This window comes from Bufo bufo, chromosome 2 (genome assembly GCF_905171765.1).
Source record: "Bufo bufo chromosome 2, aBufBuf1.1, whole genome shotgun sequence".
Lineage (NCBI taxonomy): Eukaryota > Metazoa > Chordata > Amphibia > Anura > Bufonidae > Bufo > Bufo bufo.
The window spans coordinates 418,176,060-418,192,894 of NC_053390.1; the positions used below are offsets into that span (position 1 = coordinate 418,176,060).

The window sequence follows — 16,835 nt, forward strand, 5'->3', positions numbered from 1 at the left end:
TATTTCTCCTTCCTTTCCTTCCAGCCCCTTTGGTTACTATATAATGTGCAGGATTCGGGGGATACTATACAGTGATCCCTCAAGATACAATGGCCTCAGGATACAATATTTTTAACATACAATGGTCTTTTCTGACCCATCGTAAGTTGAAACCAGACTCAACATACAATGTCTCAGACCCAGATCCAACCAATCAAGGCCCCTTCTCTGGTAAAATAGCTGTATAAGTTGCTAGTTAGCAGCTATCCCTGAATGGTATATGTAAAGAATTGTTTTATTTGTCTAAGTTTTCTGCTTATTTTTCTTAAATCTTCATTTTCTGTTATCTTGGATGACTTTTTGGGGGCTTTGGAACCGATTCCTCAGCTTACGATGGTTTCAACATCCAATGGTTGTCCTGCAACCAAGTAATATTGTAACTTGAGGGACGACTGTATCTCAATATGGAGAGTGCCTAAACAGTGAGGAGTCTTATAGGCCATGTAATGATCCTCTGGAATTCTTACAGCCTGGGCATTGCCTGACCTATAACACTCCTATTATAGGCATTGTTTGGCCTATAAGTTTTTTGAGGATTTAGAAAGCACTTATTTTAGGGCAAAAAAATACAATAAAAAAACATTTCATAGTACTGATCTATCCAGCCCCAACCCCTCAGTGCCAGTGTCCTGCCACTCTTCGTTTACAGCGGTGACGGTGTCTCTTTGACACTACCATTTTCAAGTTTTACTTGCTCTCAGTGAATGGAAATATTTTTTGTCAAAATAAGCAACTAGAAACTCATCCTGATCTAGTCCCACTTTGACATAGGTGCCATCTGAGCTATTAAACTTTAGCCAGGGTACGGAATATATTTGTGTTTTTCCTGGAATGCTTCCTGGACACTTTTATGCTGCTTAGTTCTCGGGAAAAAATTTATTAGCTATTAAATTTTTTTTGCAAAGATTGAGAGTGCCTAAGGTTTAATATTGCCCATACGCAAAAAATACAAGTTGGATGAAAAGCCCAATTTTAGACCACCGGTATTTGCAGTATTTAAAAACGTGATCTGCTAGGTTGTATTTTTTCAGTCATTGTTGGCTGATAAAACTTGTGTGTGGATTAGTCAAATTCAGCCAATCACTGTAATTTTTCTAACTCTCTCCCTGAGCTGCTAGTTTAGTCTCGATATGTTGATGATTGGACCATTCATATAAGAGATCCAGCGAGCAGTTGACCACATTCTGCTCAATTATAATCTTATGTATACAGCCAGCTTCATTTCCAAAGTAAACTATGAAAATGGATTATATACTACTTCTTATCACTGGGATTGTAACAAATGATGAACAGTAGCAGCCTGAGGATCAGAAGTTCAAAGTGTTAATGCAGGCAGAGAATGTACTGTAGCTCTGGGTTGAAGCATACATCATTAAACGTGGTATACACTTGGGAGCAACTCCAGAATAGTGTCTGTGAAACTGTGTGTTGATGATTGAATAGTGATGTGGTAACATTTATTAAAATTAATTGAACTTATTCGCACTACCTTCAAAAGTCTGAAGGATAAGTGAAGCTAAGAAACCAAAGGAACTTGATAACATTCTGGTTTGCATAAAAATATGTCCTTGATAGATGTGTCCTGGATATACTCACATGAGAGAGATTGACACACTTTTATGTCATTTAGTGAGTTTGACAAAAGTCACTTCAGTATATAAACTAGTCGGAGAAGACACACAATGATCTTCAGTTTTTTATATTATATTAATATATAAATTCTTCAATGTCCCCTACGTGTGTTATTTTAAAATATTATCAGAATTATGTCCTGTAAATTATAGAGACGCAACTCGATGTGTACTACTAGACAATATCAGAGAAATGATAGATAGATAGATATATTGATATACTGTAGATATGAGATGATGATAGAGAGATACTGTAGATATGAGACGATAGATAAATACTGTAGATAAGAGATGATGATGGTAGATAGAAAGATAGATACTGTAGATAAGAGATGGAGATAGATAGATACTGTAGATAAGAGATGGAGATAGATAGATACTGTAGATAAGAGATGATGATAGATAGATACTGTAGATATGAGACGATAATAGATAAATACTATAGATAAGAGATGATGATGGTAGATAGATACTGTAGATAAGAGATGATGATGATAGATAGATACTGTAGATAAGAGATGAAGATAGATAGATAGATAGATACTGTAGATAAGAGATGATGACAGACAGGCAGATAGATAATAAATAGATACTGTAGATATGAGATGATGATAGATAGATAGATAGATAGATAGATAGATAGATAGATAGATAGATAGATAGAAGTATATGACACTTTTTGTAATATTGACAAATATGTTTGTAAAACTTTCTGGATGTTCTCAGAATCTGAGAGATATGAGAGAAATAAGTAATCATGGGAGTACATATTTTTCTGGCTTCCTGTCTTTTTATAGAAAATGTAAAATAATATACACCATGGGGCAGATCTTTGCAGGGTAATGACTTGCACCATTTGGAGTGCAGCTTGACTACATGCCTCTATTACTTGGATCTTGTTAGATAAAAATGGAAGCCTCCAAGATTTGAAACAGACATTACATAAGAAGATTATTATAATGCTGAATACCTTGTGCAAGACACATACAAGCCAAATAAAAAGTTTGAGAATGCCTTTAATGCCTGTATTTCCAAGGGTCTCAGGCATCCTCAGGTATGCTATTAGTATCAGGAAACCAGTGAAATAACAGATTTGAATTCTACAACAGCGATAAATGGAGTACAGTATTAGATGTGGTGGGAGGTCCACTGACGTCCCTTCTGCTAGTGAAGGAAATGGCCACTATGAGAATACTGTTCTGTTTAGAAAGCTGTAAGTGAGCCAGAGAGGAAGACATTCTTTCTGTATCCAAGACAAAACACAAAACAGCTGTACTGTCTACAGATACACAATAATACCTGCTGAGCACACGTGGGCCCAGGCACGTAACACATCAAAGCCTTCCAGTTGCTGCCTTCTCTTTCTAATCTATATCACACTGCTATTTTGGGTTTAAATCCTTATTTGGTCCATTGCACAGGCTGATGTAAGTGTTTGGTAATGTCAGCTAAAATTAATCTCTACAGAGACAGTATTTGTAATGTTTTTAAAGCTTTGCTCATACAAGTGCAATCAATGACAAAGACAATCATGCAGATCCTTCTTTCCCTCAGCGTCTTCATTGTCGGAGTGCTGGAACACCCCAATACACTTATTTTATATTTATTATACTCATTTAAGGGCATCTGTCAGCAGATTTGTACCTATGAAACTGGCTGACCTGTTACATGGGCACTTGGCAGCTGAAGGCTATCTTGTGTATCTTGGAATGAAGTTTGGAGACCAAATTAAGTGTTAGGCTTCCCATAAAAGTTTCAAAACCTGTGTAGTGTGCCTATGTGAAAAATTAACAAAGGAAAAGGTTAAACTTTCACAAAACCACCTTAATTATTATTTTTATGCTGTGAATAGTATGGTTCTTCCACTTATAATGGAATTTCTCCTGATTTTCTATCTGCAGTTGTACTGGTAAAATTTGCAGTGGATTATAGTATCAGCAAAGTGAATGAAGATTTGTACAAATCTCATCTATGCGCTAAGTAAATTTTCTGAACAAAAATTACCAGCTACCGTATGTGGATTTTTAAATCTGCAGCGTGTTAGTTTTGTAATGCCGAGGAAACATTCCCGTGGGCATGAACACCAAAATACCCTCCACCAGCACTGTGATGTTGGTGGCCACGGACCACTGGCATCTCTCTGGTTTCGCCCTGGAGGCTCAATCGTTGAAATGTGTGTAGTTCTGCCTGCTCCACACTGTAGGCCTCTTCTGGCCTCCCCTCCACCTGGCTAATTTCTTTGCTCCAGAAGGATGTGCATGTGCACTGTCCTTGACTCTCCTCGTCCTCGACAGTGCATCAAAAGCCTAATTGGTCTCCAGCCAATGTCAGCCTTCCTTGGATTATTTAATGTGTCTTCCCCTATGGGCAGGTGCTTGAAAATTAGGTTCTTAGCCTGTCTAGTTCTGCAAAGGTGTGCTGTAGTATTGTCATGACTTCTCATGCCTAAAGTCTGCCTGTTTACTGGATTGACCCTGTACCGTCTGCAATAGTCAAGGTATGCATGACCAGATAGGTCCCCAGCCAGTGGCAGCCTTTCCTGGATTATTTAAGGCACTTTACTCTATAGGAAGTACCAAAGCAATAGGACCCTTTGCCTGTCTATCATAGTGAACGAACTTTGCCCGCCTTGACCTCAACTTGTCCTAGCTCTCATCTGCTTTCTTGATACCATGCTCCAGTGTTTCTCAAATCACCTGGCTCAGCTGTCACTGGACACAGACTACTACACGAGGTAGCATCCTGATGGTTCCCCTGCAGTGGAGTCCAGATCCCTATACCAGGGTTAAAGGGTGAAGACCAGGGGAGGCACTTACATAACCTCTTTAGAAGTAGTCCTAAGTCAAATCTGTTCAGTGACACAGTGGTTCCAAACTCGCTGTGTTAGAAATTTCTGATAGAATTTTCTTGGGTTTGTTCCAGATTTTCTCCATTGAGTTCAACAGGTAAGGCAAAATCTGCAAATCCTAAAATAAACCCCTACTTTTCAAAATAAAATAAACATTATACTCACCTCCCCTGATGCTTCTTTGGCTCCTTTGCCTGGTACTATGCCAGTCTCTGTACAACCTGGTTTCTTCTAATGACATCTTGTACATGGGACAAGACATCAACGCAGGAAGAGTTCTACATTGACCTTCATAGGACCAGGCAAGGGAGCCACATAAGTGCCTGAGGAGGTGATTTTAGCGTTCTTTATTTTTTCCAGTCACCTGTTTTCTGCAGTTGAAATCCGCTAATCTGCACCGAAATCTGCAAGATTTGGTCCAGATGTGCCATTGCAAATTTACCTGCGGATTCCTGAGGACTACATCTGTCAAATAACTTTGGGGCATCTATTACATAACAAAAAATTAAACGTAATCTATTACAATGATGCCATATTACTCAGCACCACAAAGGTACCCTAAAAACTATCAAAAAAAGTGTAAATAAAAGTAGTGCTGACCAGAAAGGGTTCTCATTATCTGTTTCCATTAAAGATATATCACTTGTCATTTTAAGCTTCCTTCTGTTCTTTTCAGATGTGTTTATACTATCAGATCGGATATGGCAGAAGACCAATTTGTACAGGATACAAATGATGACATTGAACAACTCCGGATTTCAACATAGCAACAGAAATAATGGCCTCTGGTGATATTTGGTAAGCTTTTTTAATACAGGGTCAAGAAAATATTAATAGGTTACAAATATCAGAAAAAAATAAGAAAAAATACACAGTTAAATTAGTTTCTTTTATATGGAAACTACTGGTGCAAAGTCCTTCTAGTTAGTATCTGTGTTTAGATCCCAAGAAATGCAACATCCTATGTTTTGGGTCACAATGCAAAAAACGATTGATAATACATTAAAGCTTGCTTTTTTTAATGTAATTATCTTTTAATAATAAAATGGACATACCACGGCACTCGATATCTCATATATTCAGAAGATAATTTTATTATCACATGATGTGCATCCATAAAATTATCTTCTGAATATATGAGCTATCGAGTGTGGTGGAACATCCATTTTATTACAATTAGTTCTAACCTACCACTGGCACCATAACTACCTCAGGAGTGCTGGTGTCAATCCATCAAAAACGATCTTTTAATAATACATGCATAATGTTATAATAGGTTATAATATTATTAGTAAGGTCAGTTTAAGATTCCCATAATACAGCTACATTTTATAGTCTGCAACAGGCATGAAAACCTTCATCTTGTGCAGTTCTAGTGAACCATACACTACACACAATAAGGAATAAGAAGACTGGTCACACATATTTCCCACTCTTCAATAAGCAAGCTATATTGCTGTGTAATGAGCTGCGTAGCTGCAGACTGGTCAGTAGCCATGCTGACCCCTGTTGACTGCCAAAAATACCTAGAATTCGCACCTGAGAATCGGAACTGGACAATGGAGCAATAGAAAAAGGCAGCCTGGATTAAATAATTCAGTTTTTCGTCATGTAGAAAGTCAGGTGGGTGCGTTTCAGTTACTAGAGAAAAGATGCCACCGAGATGCACTATAGGAGGTAGGCAAGCAGTGTGATACTCTGGGCAATGGTCTTTTGGGAAACCTTGTGTCCTTGCATTTATGTGGATGTGACCTTGTCTGAAATGGGATTACCCCTTTAAAGGGGTTGTCCCCATACCCATAATTTCACCCAGGCAGCCCCCCTGATTTGAGCATCGAAGCAGTTCATGCTCTGATGCTCTCCTTTGCCCTGCACTAAATTGCACAGGGCAAGGGCTCTTTTGTTTACAATCACACACTGCTGGGAGGAAGCTTCCGCCTGGCAGTGTGTTCGGTGACATCACCAGCTGTGATAGGCGTGCTTTAGCGCTTCCCTAGCCGTTTTACTGACTAGGGTGGTGCTAAAGCCCACCCATCAGTGCCGGTGACATCACCGGGCTTCCTGGCAGCCCCATAGAGAGCCTGGTACGTCACCGGATCAAAAAAAAATGCCTTTGCCCTGCGTGATTTAGCGCACGGCAAAGGAGAGCATCGGAGCATGAACTGCTCCGATGCTCTAGTCAGGGGGGTTGCCTGGGTGAAAATGGAGGTATGTCCGGGTTCAGCTCTGAACCCGGACAACCCCTTTAATGGCAATTGCTTTTTTCAGCAGGATAGTGCTCCCACCACACTGCAAAAATTGTTCAGGAATTGTTTGAGGGACATGATAAAGAGCTCACGGTCTTAACCTGGCCTCTAAAATCCCCAGATTTCAAAACAATTGAGTATCTGTGGGCTGTGGAGGCCCCAGTCCATGGAGGCCCCAGCTCACACCTTACAGGACTTGAAGCATTCCTAATAACGTGTATGTGCCAGTCACCACAGGATACCTTCAGCAGTCTTGTGGCCTCCGTACTTCCACAGGTCAGAGCTGTTTTGGTAGCATAAGGAATACCTACACAATATTTCTCAGGTGGTTTTAATTTTATGGTTCATCAGTGTAGATACAACACACAATACACATACCTTAGCATTTTGGCACATAAATACATCTTTTACCTTGAACCAAAAACAAGCTGTATTCTGTATCAATAAGATGCTAGCACCTACACAAGGAATGGAACAATAAGGTCTTATAGCTACCGGTCCTAGAATGTGACTAGGATGTGTTGCCTCCACTTCTACTGCTGCTTAGGAGTCGTGAGGTGGACAAGGCCTCACTACACTGAGATCCGCTGTCAGCACTGTGTTCACTTTACAATGCTGAGATGTGCTGTCAGGCTGCTCAGCAAGACAGCATATCTCATGTACGATTGCTGCATTACTGCCTATTGTAGAGCAGGAACTTTGCTCTACAGTAGATAGTAATGATGCGATCATGGCTGAGCAGCTTGACAATAGTCATGGAACAATTGTATATATGATACGCTGTCAGGCTGAGTAGCCGTACAGACATCTCGGGAGTGTGAGGCCCTGCCCCTCATCCCCCTAAATAGCTGTAGAAGTGGAGGCAACCCTTCTGAGTCACATTTTAGGACAGGTTACTGGAGGGCATTATTGTTCCATTCATAGAACATACCCCTTTTAGTAGATTTGGTATTGAAGTTTTGCTAGATCATAGCAGTTAAATATATTGTCCTGAGAACAATTAATCAATATACATAGTATAGCAATGCTGCAAATGTTTACTAAGCAAGACTGAAATCAAACTAAATCCTAACTACTGAGTAAAAAGCAGAAGACGGCTTGCCCCTACCTTGAGTAGAGTCCAAAGCATCCACACAGCGATCATAATGCTTTTCTCTCTCACAATGCTTTGCTTCTAATAAAGACATTCCAGTATTACACCAAGTATGAATTCATGGTGCTCAGAATGACATTACTGAGCAACAGGCTGGGCAGGTTACAGCACAGTGTTCTGCAGGATAGAACAATATGCAGTACACACAGCCGTAAACTTCCACTAGGTATAACAAGGAAGCAGTTCACATTGGCTGAACCAAGGTTATAACTCAAGGACGTATTGCAATAGAGGGACTAGACTCACCTAAAATACCAAAAGAACCTTTGTTCACTTACTTATTGACAGTGGCATCCAAAAGATAGACATAATAGCCAAAAACATTGTGATACTGCCATAAACTTTAAAATTATGACTGATGGAAACCTTGCAGTACATGCAAAAGACGTCAGACAAACATTAATTCATGATATAAATTCCCATTGGAAATAAACATTCCTTACATTTACTAGTACACTAGCAGAAGGACACGGCTTCGCACGGGTATATTTAATCTATTTCATTTCATGTTTCCGTGTGTTGTAAAAAGATATCAACAGTATCCCCCATAACAATGACCTCCACAGTGCCCGCCCCTTTAACAGTGACCTCCACAGTGGCCTCCCCTTTAACATTAACCTTCACAGTGGCCGCCCCTTTAACAGTGATCTCCACAGTGCCCACCCCTTTAACAGTGACCACCTCTTTAATAGTGACCTCCAGAGTGTCCACCCTTTAACAGTGACCTGCACAGTGACTTCCCCTGTAACAGTGACCTCCACAGTGCCCGCCCCTTTAACAGTGACCACCTCTTTAATAGTGACCTCCAGAGTGTCCACCCTTTAACAGTGACCTGCACAGTGACTTCCCCTGTAACAGTGACCTCCACAGTGCCCGCCCCTTTAACAGTGACCACCTCTTTAATAGTGACCTCCACAGTGCCCACCCCTTTAAAAGTGACCCCCACAGTGCCCGCCCCTTTAACATTGACCACCCCTTTAACAGTGTCCTTCATAGTGGCCGCCCTTTAACAGTGACCTCTACAGTGCCCGTCCCTTTAACAGTGACTTCCACAGTGCCCGCCCCTTTAACAGTGACCTCCGCAGTACCTGCCCCTTTAACAGTGACATCCACAGTACCTGCCCCTTTAACAGTGACTTCCACAGTGCCCGCCTTGACCACTCCTTTAACAGTGACCTTCATAATGGCCGCCTCTTTAACAGTGACTTCCACAGTGGCCGCCCCTTTAATAGTGACCTCCACAGTGGCCTCCCCTTCAACATTAACCTTCACAGTGGCCGCCCCTTTAACAGTGATCTCCACAGTGCCCGCCCCTTTAACAGTGACCGCATCTTTAACAGTGACCTGCACAATGACTTCCCCTTTAACAGTGACCTCCACAGTGCCTGCCCCTTTAACAGTGACCCCCACAGTGCCTGCCCCTTTAACAGTGACCCCCACAGTGCCCGCCCATTTAACATTGACCACCCCTTTAACAGCGTCCTTTAGTGGCCGCCCCTTTAACAGTGACCTCCACAGTGCCTGCCCCTTTAACAGTGACCTCCACAGTGCCTGCCCCTTTAACAGTGACCTCCACAGTGCCCGCCCCTTTAACAGTGACCTCCACTGTGCCCGCCCCTTTAACAGTGACCTCCACAGTGCCCGCCCCTTTAACAATGACCTTCACAGTGCCCGCCTTGACCACTCCTTTAACAGTGACCTTCATAATGGCCGCCTCTTTAATAATGACTTCCACAGTGGCCGCCCCTTTAACAGTGACCTCCATAGTGCCTGCCCCTTTAACAGTGACTGCCCCTTTAACAGTGACCTCCACAGTGTCCGCTTCTTTAACAGTGACCTTCACAATGCCCGCCCTTTTAACAGAGACCGCCCCTTTAACAGTGACCTCCATAGGGCCCGCCCCTTTAACAGTGACCTCCACACTGCCCGTCCCTTTAATAGTGACCGCTCCTTTAACAGTGACCTCCACAGTGCCCGCTCCTTTAACATTGACTGCCCCTTTAATAGTGCCCTCCACAGTGCCCGCCCCTTTAACAGTGAACTCCACAGCGGCAGTCCGTTTAATAGTGGCCCCTTCCTCCCATGCATGTAGCAGTGTAGTTGTGCCGTCATACATCATGACTGAATATTTAAGGACCTGCGAACTGCTAAAACCTGTGATCAGCTGTTATGGCAACCTTGAGGTTGACCTGCAAGCTTCTATTGGCTAATAAGGGACATGTGACCATGTAAATGGCAGTTCGGATTTAAGCAAAAGGCTTGCCGGCTTCTATTGGCTAATGCAGGTCATTTTTGGGAATATCTCAGGAACGGTAAGTCCTAGAGAGCGGAGACCCGGTCTAAAACCTTCCCGTACACCTAATGTACCTGTGTGCCAAATTTGGTGAAGTTCGGTCTGGTCGTTTGGTTACGCATAAAGAACGTCCAGACAGACGTCTAGACAGACACTAATTTTTATATATATAAGAGATAATATAGACTTATCCATGGTAGGCAGGACATTTCCCACCAATTTGGGGCTTAAATGGCTTGTCTAGTTTCATAATGATTTTTTTCTTTTTTTTTATCAACACCAAAACATATTTTGCCGCATCTACCTGTGTTTCATGTCGGCACTTCTCCTGTTTTATACATCATTTCACCCTGGCATAATGTTTACATAGAGGATTTCCTGTTTCATCTGCTTCCTGCTTGGGTTTCTAACCACACCCAGCATGCTTTGCCCTGTAATATTTCTTAGGGCTTGCTCCTCCTGCCACACTACTCAGTCTGCCCCTAATCAAGCCCCCTACACCTTTTTTCTCCATGATAACTAGCCAGAGAAAGCCTTGTAAAACATTACAGAGCAAAGCATGCTGGGATTGGTTAGAAAACCCAGAAGGAAGCTGATGAAAACAGAAAGTTGTGCATGTAGACATCCTGCCAGGATTCAATGAAGCTGAAAAAAAGGGGAAGAAAAGTGCTGACATGAAAAATAGGTACTGTATATGGGCAGATTAAAAATATTTCATTTTGAAACCAAAAAACTCCATTAATGGCTATACACCACTGCATGGAAGAGAAAAAGATAATAATACACTATAAAGGGAATAGTATCCAAGTATGAAACAATATAAGGTCCCATAATCAATGAACAGAAACATTTGGAAATATTTGAACAACCTTGCCAAACTGAAAGCTGAAAAAACTAATATAGTATAGTGCACTGGAGTGAAAAACAAAATCTTACAGGAACAAATAGTGCCCTGAAAATATCCTTTGTATCTTGAACACTTGGTAGAACTGAACAGAAGACCTCATTTTGAATGACTATTTCTCTCATGTAGGTCAAGAGGTATCTCCCAAGGAAGAGAATCATCTCGTCAGCACCACCTCCTGGAAGTGGCTCCCCAGGGGTCAAAATCAGACTTTCCAACTAGCCTTGGGATTTCACAAGGGAATATAGCCAAGCCAGATACCTCTTATGGGATATGGATAATCGTTTACCAAGGAGAATTGCCAATTAGTCTCCATACAGGACAGGTCTCTTTAAGGAGAGCCAGGACCATGCCTAAGATTCATGTAGGTCCAAACAAAATTCAAAACACAGAAGGGGAGAGCTTTATGTGCAGGATTGCTAGTCCAACATATAGTAGGTGACTCTAATATACATGTGCACATCTGTTCCTGTTGTGTAGGTAGGTACAACAACTGTAATAGCAAAATTGCTCCACTGGATCCCATGTTAAGTATATGTAAGGTTCACATCACCGTTTAGCTTTCCGTTCTTCTTATCAGAAAAAATAAATAAATTATACTTTCATTTGAGCATCAGTTATGCTCAGTTAGCATCAGTTTGCACTAAAAATAACTGATCTATCTTTTTTTGAACATCCATTATGATCAGTTTGTGTCGCTTCCGTCAGAGATCAGTTATTTTTGCCAGGAGAAAAAGTCCTGGATGCAGTACTTTTTGTCCGTTCAAAAATAACTGATCTCTGACGGAAGTGACACAAACTGATTATAACTGATCATAGCTCAGAATAACGGATCCGTTTTTTAAATTTATGCTTCTTTTTCTGACGGATCAGAAGAAAGCTAAAAGGCCTAAGCGGCAATTCTAAAATCCTTTTTTGTCTTAATCCCAGACTTCCTTAGGGTTGTATTATACTGGCAGATTGTCTTCCAGGTCATCGCTAACGAGCGCCCGTTAGCGATGATCTGGCAGTGTAATACTGCTGATTACCCAATGAAGGAGCAAACGTTCATTCATCCTGCAATCCAGATTTTTAAGCAATCGATGGCATATCAAATCGCTTATACCCATACTCTGGAGGAGATCGATGCATGTAATAGCAGCGGTCTCCTCCGCTGACAAGCAGACGATTGCCAGGACAATCCTCTGCCTGATCTTTTAGGCTGGGTTCACACCTGAGCGTATTCGATAATCGCTGTTTACAGGCGTATTTTGGGGTGTTTTTGTATTTTGGAAACGCGCGTTCTTGCTATTGACGACAGAGGCGTACAATGAAAAACAGAGGTGTTACGCGCGACAATACGCCCCAAAGAAGCTCCTGTACCTGTTCTTGGGGCGTGGGTGTTTTACAGCGCGTTCGTACGCGCTGTAAAACGCTCAGGTGAGAACCATGCCCATAGGGAAACATTGTTTTTTGCCTGTTGAGCGTTTTACAGCGCGTAGGAACGCGCTGTAAAACGCTCAGGTGTGAACTTAGCCTTAATGTAACACAGCCCTTACTTTATTCAACTTCCCAATTCTCAGATCTAGAAGAGTCATGGTATCATTGCACTGTTGAACATTCTAGATAAGGGATCTTTATTTTCTTTAAAGTACCTGCAATCCACTTTCCAGATAATGCACTGTACAATTATTATCAGCCGAAACATGCTTTTAGGGCACAATCTGGAAGTTTATCTTGAACCCCCCTGCTTGTAGAATGCATGGCTCAGAATGGGGATCTCATGAAGCCACTTTTTGCCTTTCATGAAGTAACTAAGAATTTCACTTCGATGCGAGATAAAGTGGCAGAGGGACCTTTCTGATTTGGATGAGGATGACTGTAATAATCTTTTAGCTATTTTGGGTCCCCCTTTAATTAGTGCTAGGGACAAGTTAGTGCAGGTCAAATTCACTCATAGAATATACTACACTCCTCACAGACTCTTTGCGAATGATGTTTTGCCCTCAGCGGAATGCCCTAGGTGCCAAGTGGCTGATGGTATCGTAATGCGCATGTTCTGGGATTGTAGAGTCTTGCAGGAATATTGGTGGGATGTGTTGGGATTTGTGGAGACATATTTGACCTTACCAAAAATATTGCACCCTAAGGTCTGTCTTTGTGGACTGGTAGAACCTTCTCTTAGTGTCGCCTACTGCAATTTGTTTAAAGGGATTCTGTCACCTCTTTTTACCCTATAGAGATGCGGATATGCACGGCTAGATCGCCGCTAGCATGTCCGCAATATACCTGTCCCATATCTCTAAGTGGTTTTATTGAGTGTAAAAAATGATTTTATATATATGTAAATCAGCCTGGTACAGAGCCCAAGGGGCTGTACTAACCTTTCTGGGGCCCAGCCACGTCCCGCTGTGAAGGAGCCTAGCACCGCCTGTATCTAGGAATCTCCTCCTTGCTCACAAAGTCAGATCGCCGTAATCTCACTGTTGCTCCATGCCGCGGCCCCGCAAAAAAAATAGAACATGTCCTTTTCTTGTCCACAATTGCGGACAAGAATAGGCATTTTCTATGACAGCTGCGGCATGTGCGGTCCGCAAATTGCGGAACTCACATGGGCCGGTTTCTGTGCATTCGTGTGAATGTAGCCTTAAAGAGTCTTTTAATTACCCAGCATTCAATAGTCAGATAATTTTTTTTTTATAAATTGAGTAATTTTATTAATAACCATTGGTTGTCATTTAATGACTAAGGGGGTCATTTATTAAGACCAGTGTTTTAGATCCCGGTCTTAACAACTCCTGCGCCAGTTAAATCTGTGCCAGCACCCTTGTTGGCGTAGATTTAGAACATTTTATATGCCTAAAACAGGCGTAGGAAATGATAAATGAGACGGGCCTGGCGGCCCGCCTCCTTTTTTGGACCTGGCTTGAGCGGGAAAAAAGTCTGATTGTAGCACAAATAACCTTTGCATCATAATCTGCAACAAATATTCACCAGAAAACTGGCTTATATCAGTTTGTAAATGACCCCCTAGGAGCTGGAGTAGATTTTATTTATAATTTTTACAATTTTTTATGTATATTATAGTAAATTAGTTGGACCATGGTGGCCCACCCCCTTCCATTAAGCTCTGCCCACATTTTCAGAAGGTGGCAAGAGTGACGGTAAAACCTAAAAAGCTGCAAAATTTTGCACATAATGTCGATTGCACAAAAATATGTGATAATATTTGCAGATAGTTAGTAAATAACCACCACTAAGCTGATGGTTCTAACTTATAGAAATCTGCCCTATTGTTTAATTATACAATCTTTTATGGTGAAAATATTTATGTAATGGGAAACATCTATTCAATCCACTTTACTGACAGGTCCTCAGATCGAAAAAGACAAATAAGAATGTTTCTGCATCGGGGGGATCTTTACCCATATAGCTAGCTTTTCTTTTTAAATACATGTGCGATAATCAGACTAGCATCAAACTGAAAACCTAACCAAGTAGACCTAAACAAAGCTACTTGCTCTTTCCTCCCTGCTTTGGATTTTGTATTGACACATTCTTGTGAACTAGGGACAAGTGACAGAGAGCATCTGAAGTTTCCACTGCGCTTCTAGAAACAATTCTCACCCTTTTATCCAGGAAGGAAGTATCATGTGCAGTGTTTAGATGTGACAGCAAATTAAACAAAAGACACCATCATTTGTATTCAACACGGAGTTCCTCTCATTTAAAAGTTTCAAGAGGTGGCAAATGGAATGACAAGGAATTTCCAGTTGTGGACACAACTTTAAAGGGAATGTGTTGCCAACATTTTTTTCTACCAGTTAAAACCGACACATCCATTTTTCTAATCTGTTTTTAGTTTCTGATTGCAGACCTTTTGAATTCAATTTCCTGAACATGATTATGGGGGAGGCCATCTTGCCTGAGCTGTTCTTAACAGCATTTAGAGATATGCTTTACAGCAGTCACCATGGGTCATAGACACAACAGTCTGGAGGGAACTCCGTGATCTCTATAGGAGAGTTTCTAGACATGTTTTGTGACCTGTGCAGAGGGAGCAGATAAGCTCTGACAATCACCTGTTGTGCATGATGTATAGGTGATATCTGTCATTCTAATCCTGCCTATAATAATAAGCAGATAGCTGCAGTAAAGTGATCTGTACAGATCCAGAAGTGGCACCTGTTGTTAGTCTTGGTAGCCAGGGCGAAAACTCCAAGATTTTATATTTTTTGTTTACATAGTTACATGGAAAATCAAAAATAACCACAAAAAATTCTTTCAAATATGTTTAACATAAAACATGATTTAAACTATACGTCATTTTCTGTGACACATTTTCTTTAAAATACAAAGATCAGGGGCCACGGGGTGGAATTGTCCATCTTGTTACACAATAACAATAATGAACCTTTACTAGAAACTGACCAGAAAGGTACAACAGAAGACAACCTCATTTGGTGTTAATCACTAGCTTCTAGGGCGTATTTTTTTAATTATCCAGATGTATGCTATGGCATATCCATAGAATGTGATTAGGCAGATGTACAACAAGTGTGTATTTTTGCCACACAACTGTTACAAATTTATATCCGGATGTCTTACTTTTAGAGTTGTAATATGTGGGCTACTACAAAACTAATATATGTCAATGCAATTTTTATAATAGGGGCAATGACTTCTGCAGTCCAGGATAGGAAGGTGCTGTGGTCAGGGCTAGAACAATCCTTCACCCTCATACATGAGCAAGATCCTTATTCTACCTCAACTGCTTATGTTCCAGGGAGAGGAACTGTTCGGGCCCTGTCCACAAAGTCAGGCAGTAACATCCTGTCCATAACCCAGGCAGGAAAATTGATAAAGGACATGATGTTGGTAGAAGCAGGTTTCATAACTAAAGTGTTACTTGACCGGGTTCCTGAGCAGTCGATCCACACAACTTCTAGATGGTAAGTGTATCACAAAGTTTTTTCTGCAGGCGAGTTAAGATGTAAATAAGTTGCATTTACAGGGCTTGTTAGGTCCCAGAAAACCCCTTTATTGAAATGTAATATAAGTTGGATAGGTTTGGGTCAGAGCAGTAAAGCTATATAATATTTCACACTTTCAAATATAATGATTAATCCCCTTCTGGATTATCAGGCAATCATTAAAAAATACTTAAAGGGGTTGTCTGAGTTATTTTTTTGTTCTTTGTATGTTTCTAACTAGGCAAATGTAAGGACTTTACAATTCACTTACTTTATCTCCAGTTGCTGCTTTCTCAGAGTTCACTGAGGGTCATATGACCTGTGATGTCAGCTTCTCTCCTTACTCTGATGATGTTTTGTGCATGAGCCTGAATGAGCAGACATGTGTCTAAGGCTGCAGCTAACGATTATTTGAATAATCGATTCGTTTTCGATAATTTCATCGATTAATCAATTAATCGGGAAAAAACACCAACATGACAAAAAAAAGGGTTTATATGATTTAACTTGAAAAATTATGTTCAAGGGCCATATTAAAACAAATTTAGGAGTTACATAAATATAAAAATTTTGCATTACAATGTAAAAAAGACAAGTTATGGGGGCTCTGTGGATGACACTATTATGGGGGATCTGTGGATGGCACTGTTATGGGGGATCTGTGGATGGCACTGTCATGGGGGGGATCTGTGGATGACACACTGTTATTGGGGATCTGTGGATGACACACTGTTATTGGGGATCTGTGGATGACACACTGTTATGGAGG

General features: G+C 41.0%; 1 protein-coding gene across 8 annotated transcripts in view; it reads right to left on the reverse strand.

Annotated features, from left to right (window-relative positions):
- The window catches only part of PALM2AKAP2 (PALM2 and AKAP2 fusion), a 371,929-nt gene that overhangs the window by 99,461 nt on the left and 255,633 nt on the right, over window positions 1–16,835 (reverse strand). The window contains exon 1 of one of the 8 annotated variants that reach the window (XM_040417331.1): window positions 7,873–8,019. The exons of the other annotated variants lie outside the window; for them this stretch is intronic. Within the exon in view, the coding sequence (XP_040273265.1) occupies window positions 7,873–7,908 (36 nt within the window). The 5' untranslated portion in view covers window positions 7,909–8,019. Of the gene's footprint in view, window positions 1–7,872; window positions 8,020–16,835 lie in introns of those variants that run through there. 8 annotated transcript variants of the gene reach the window in all.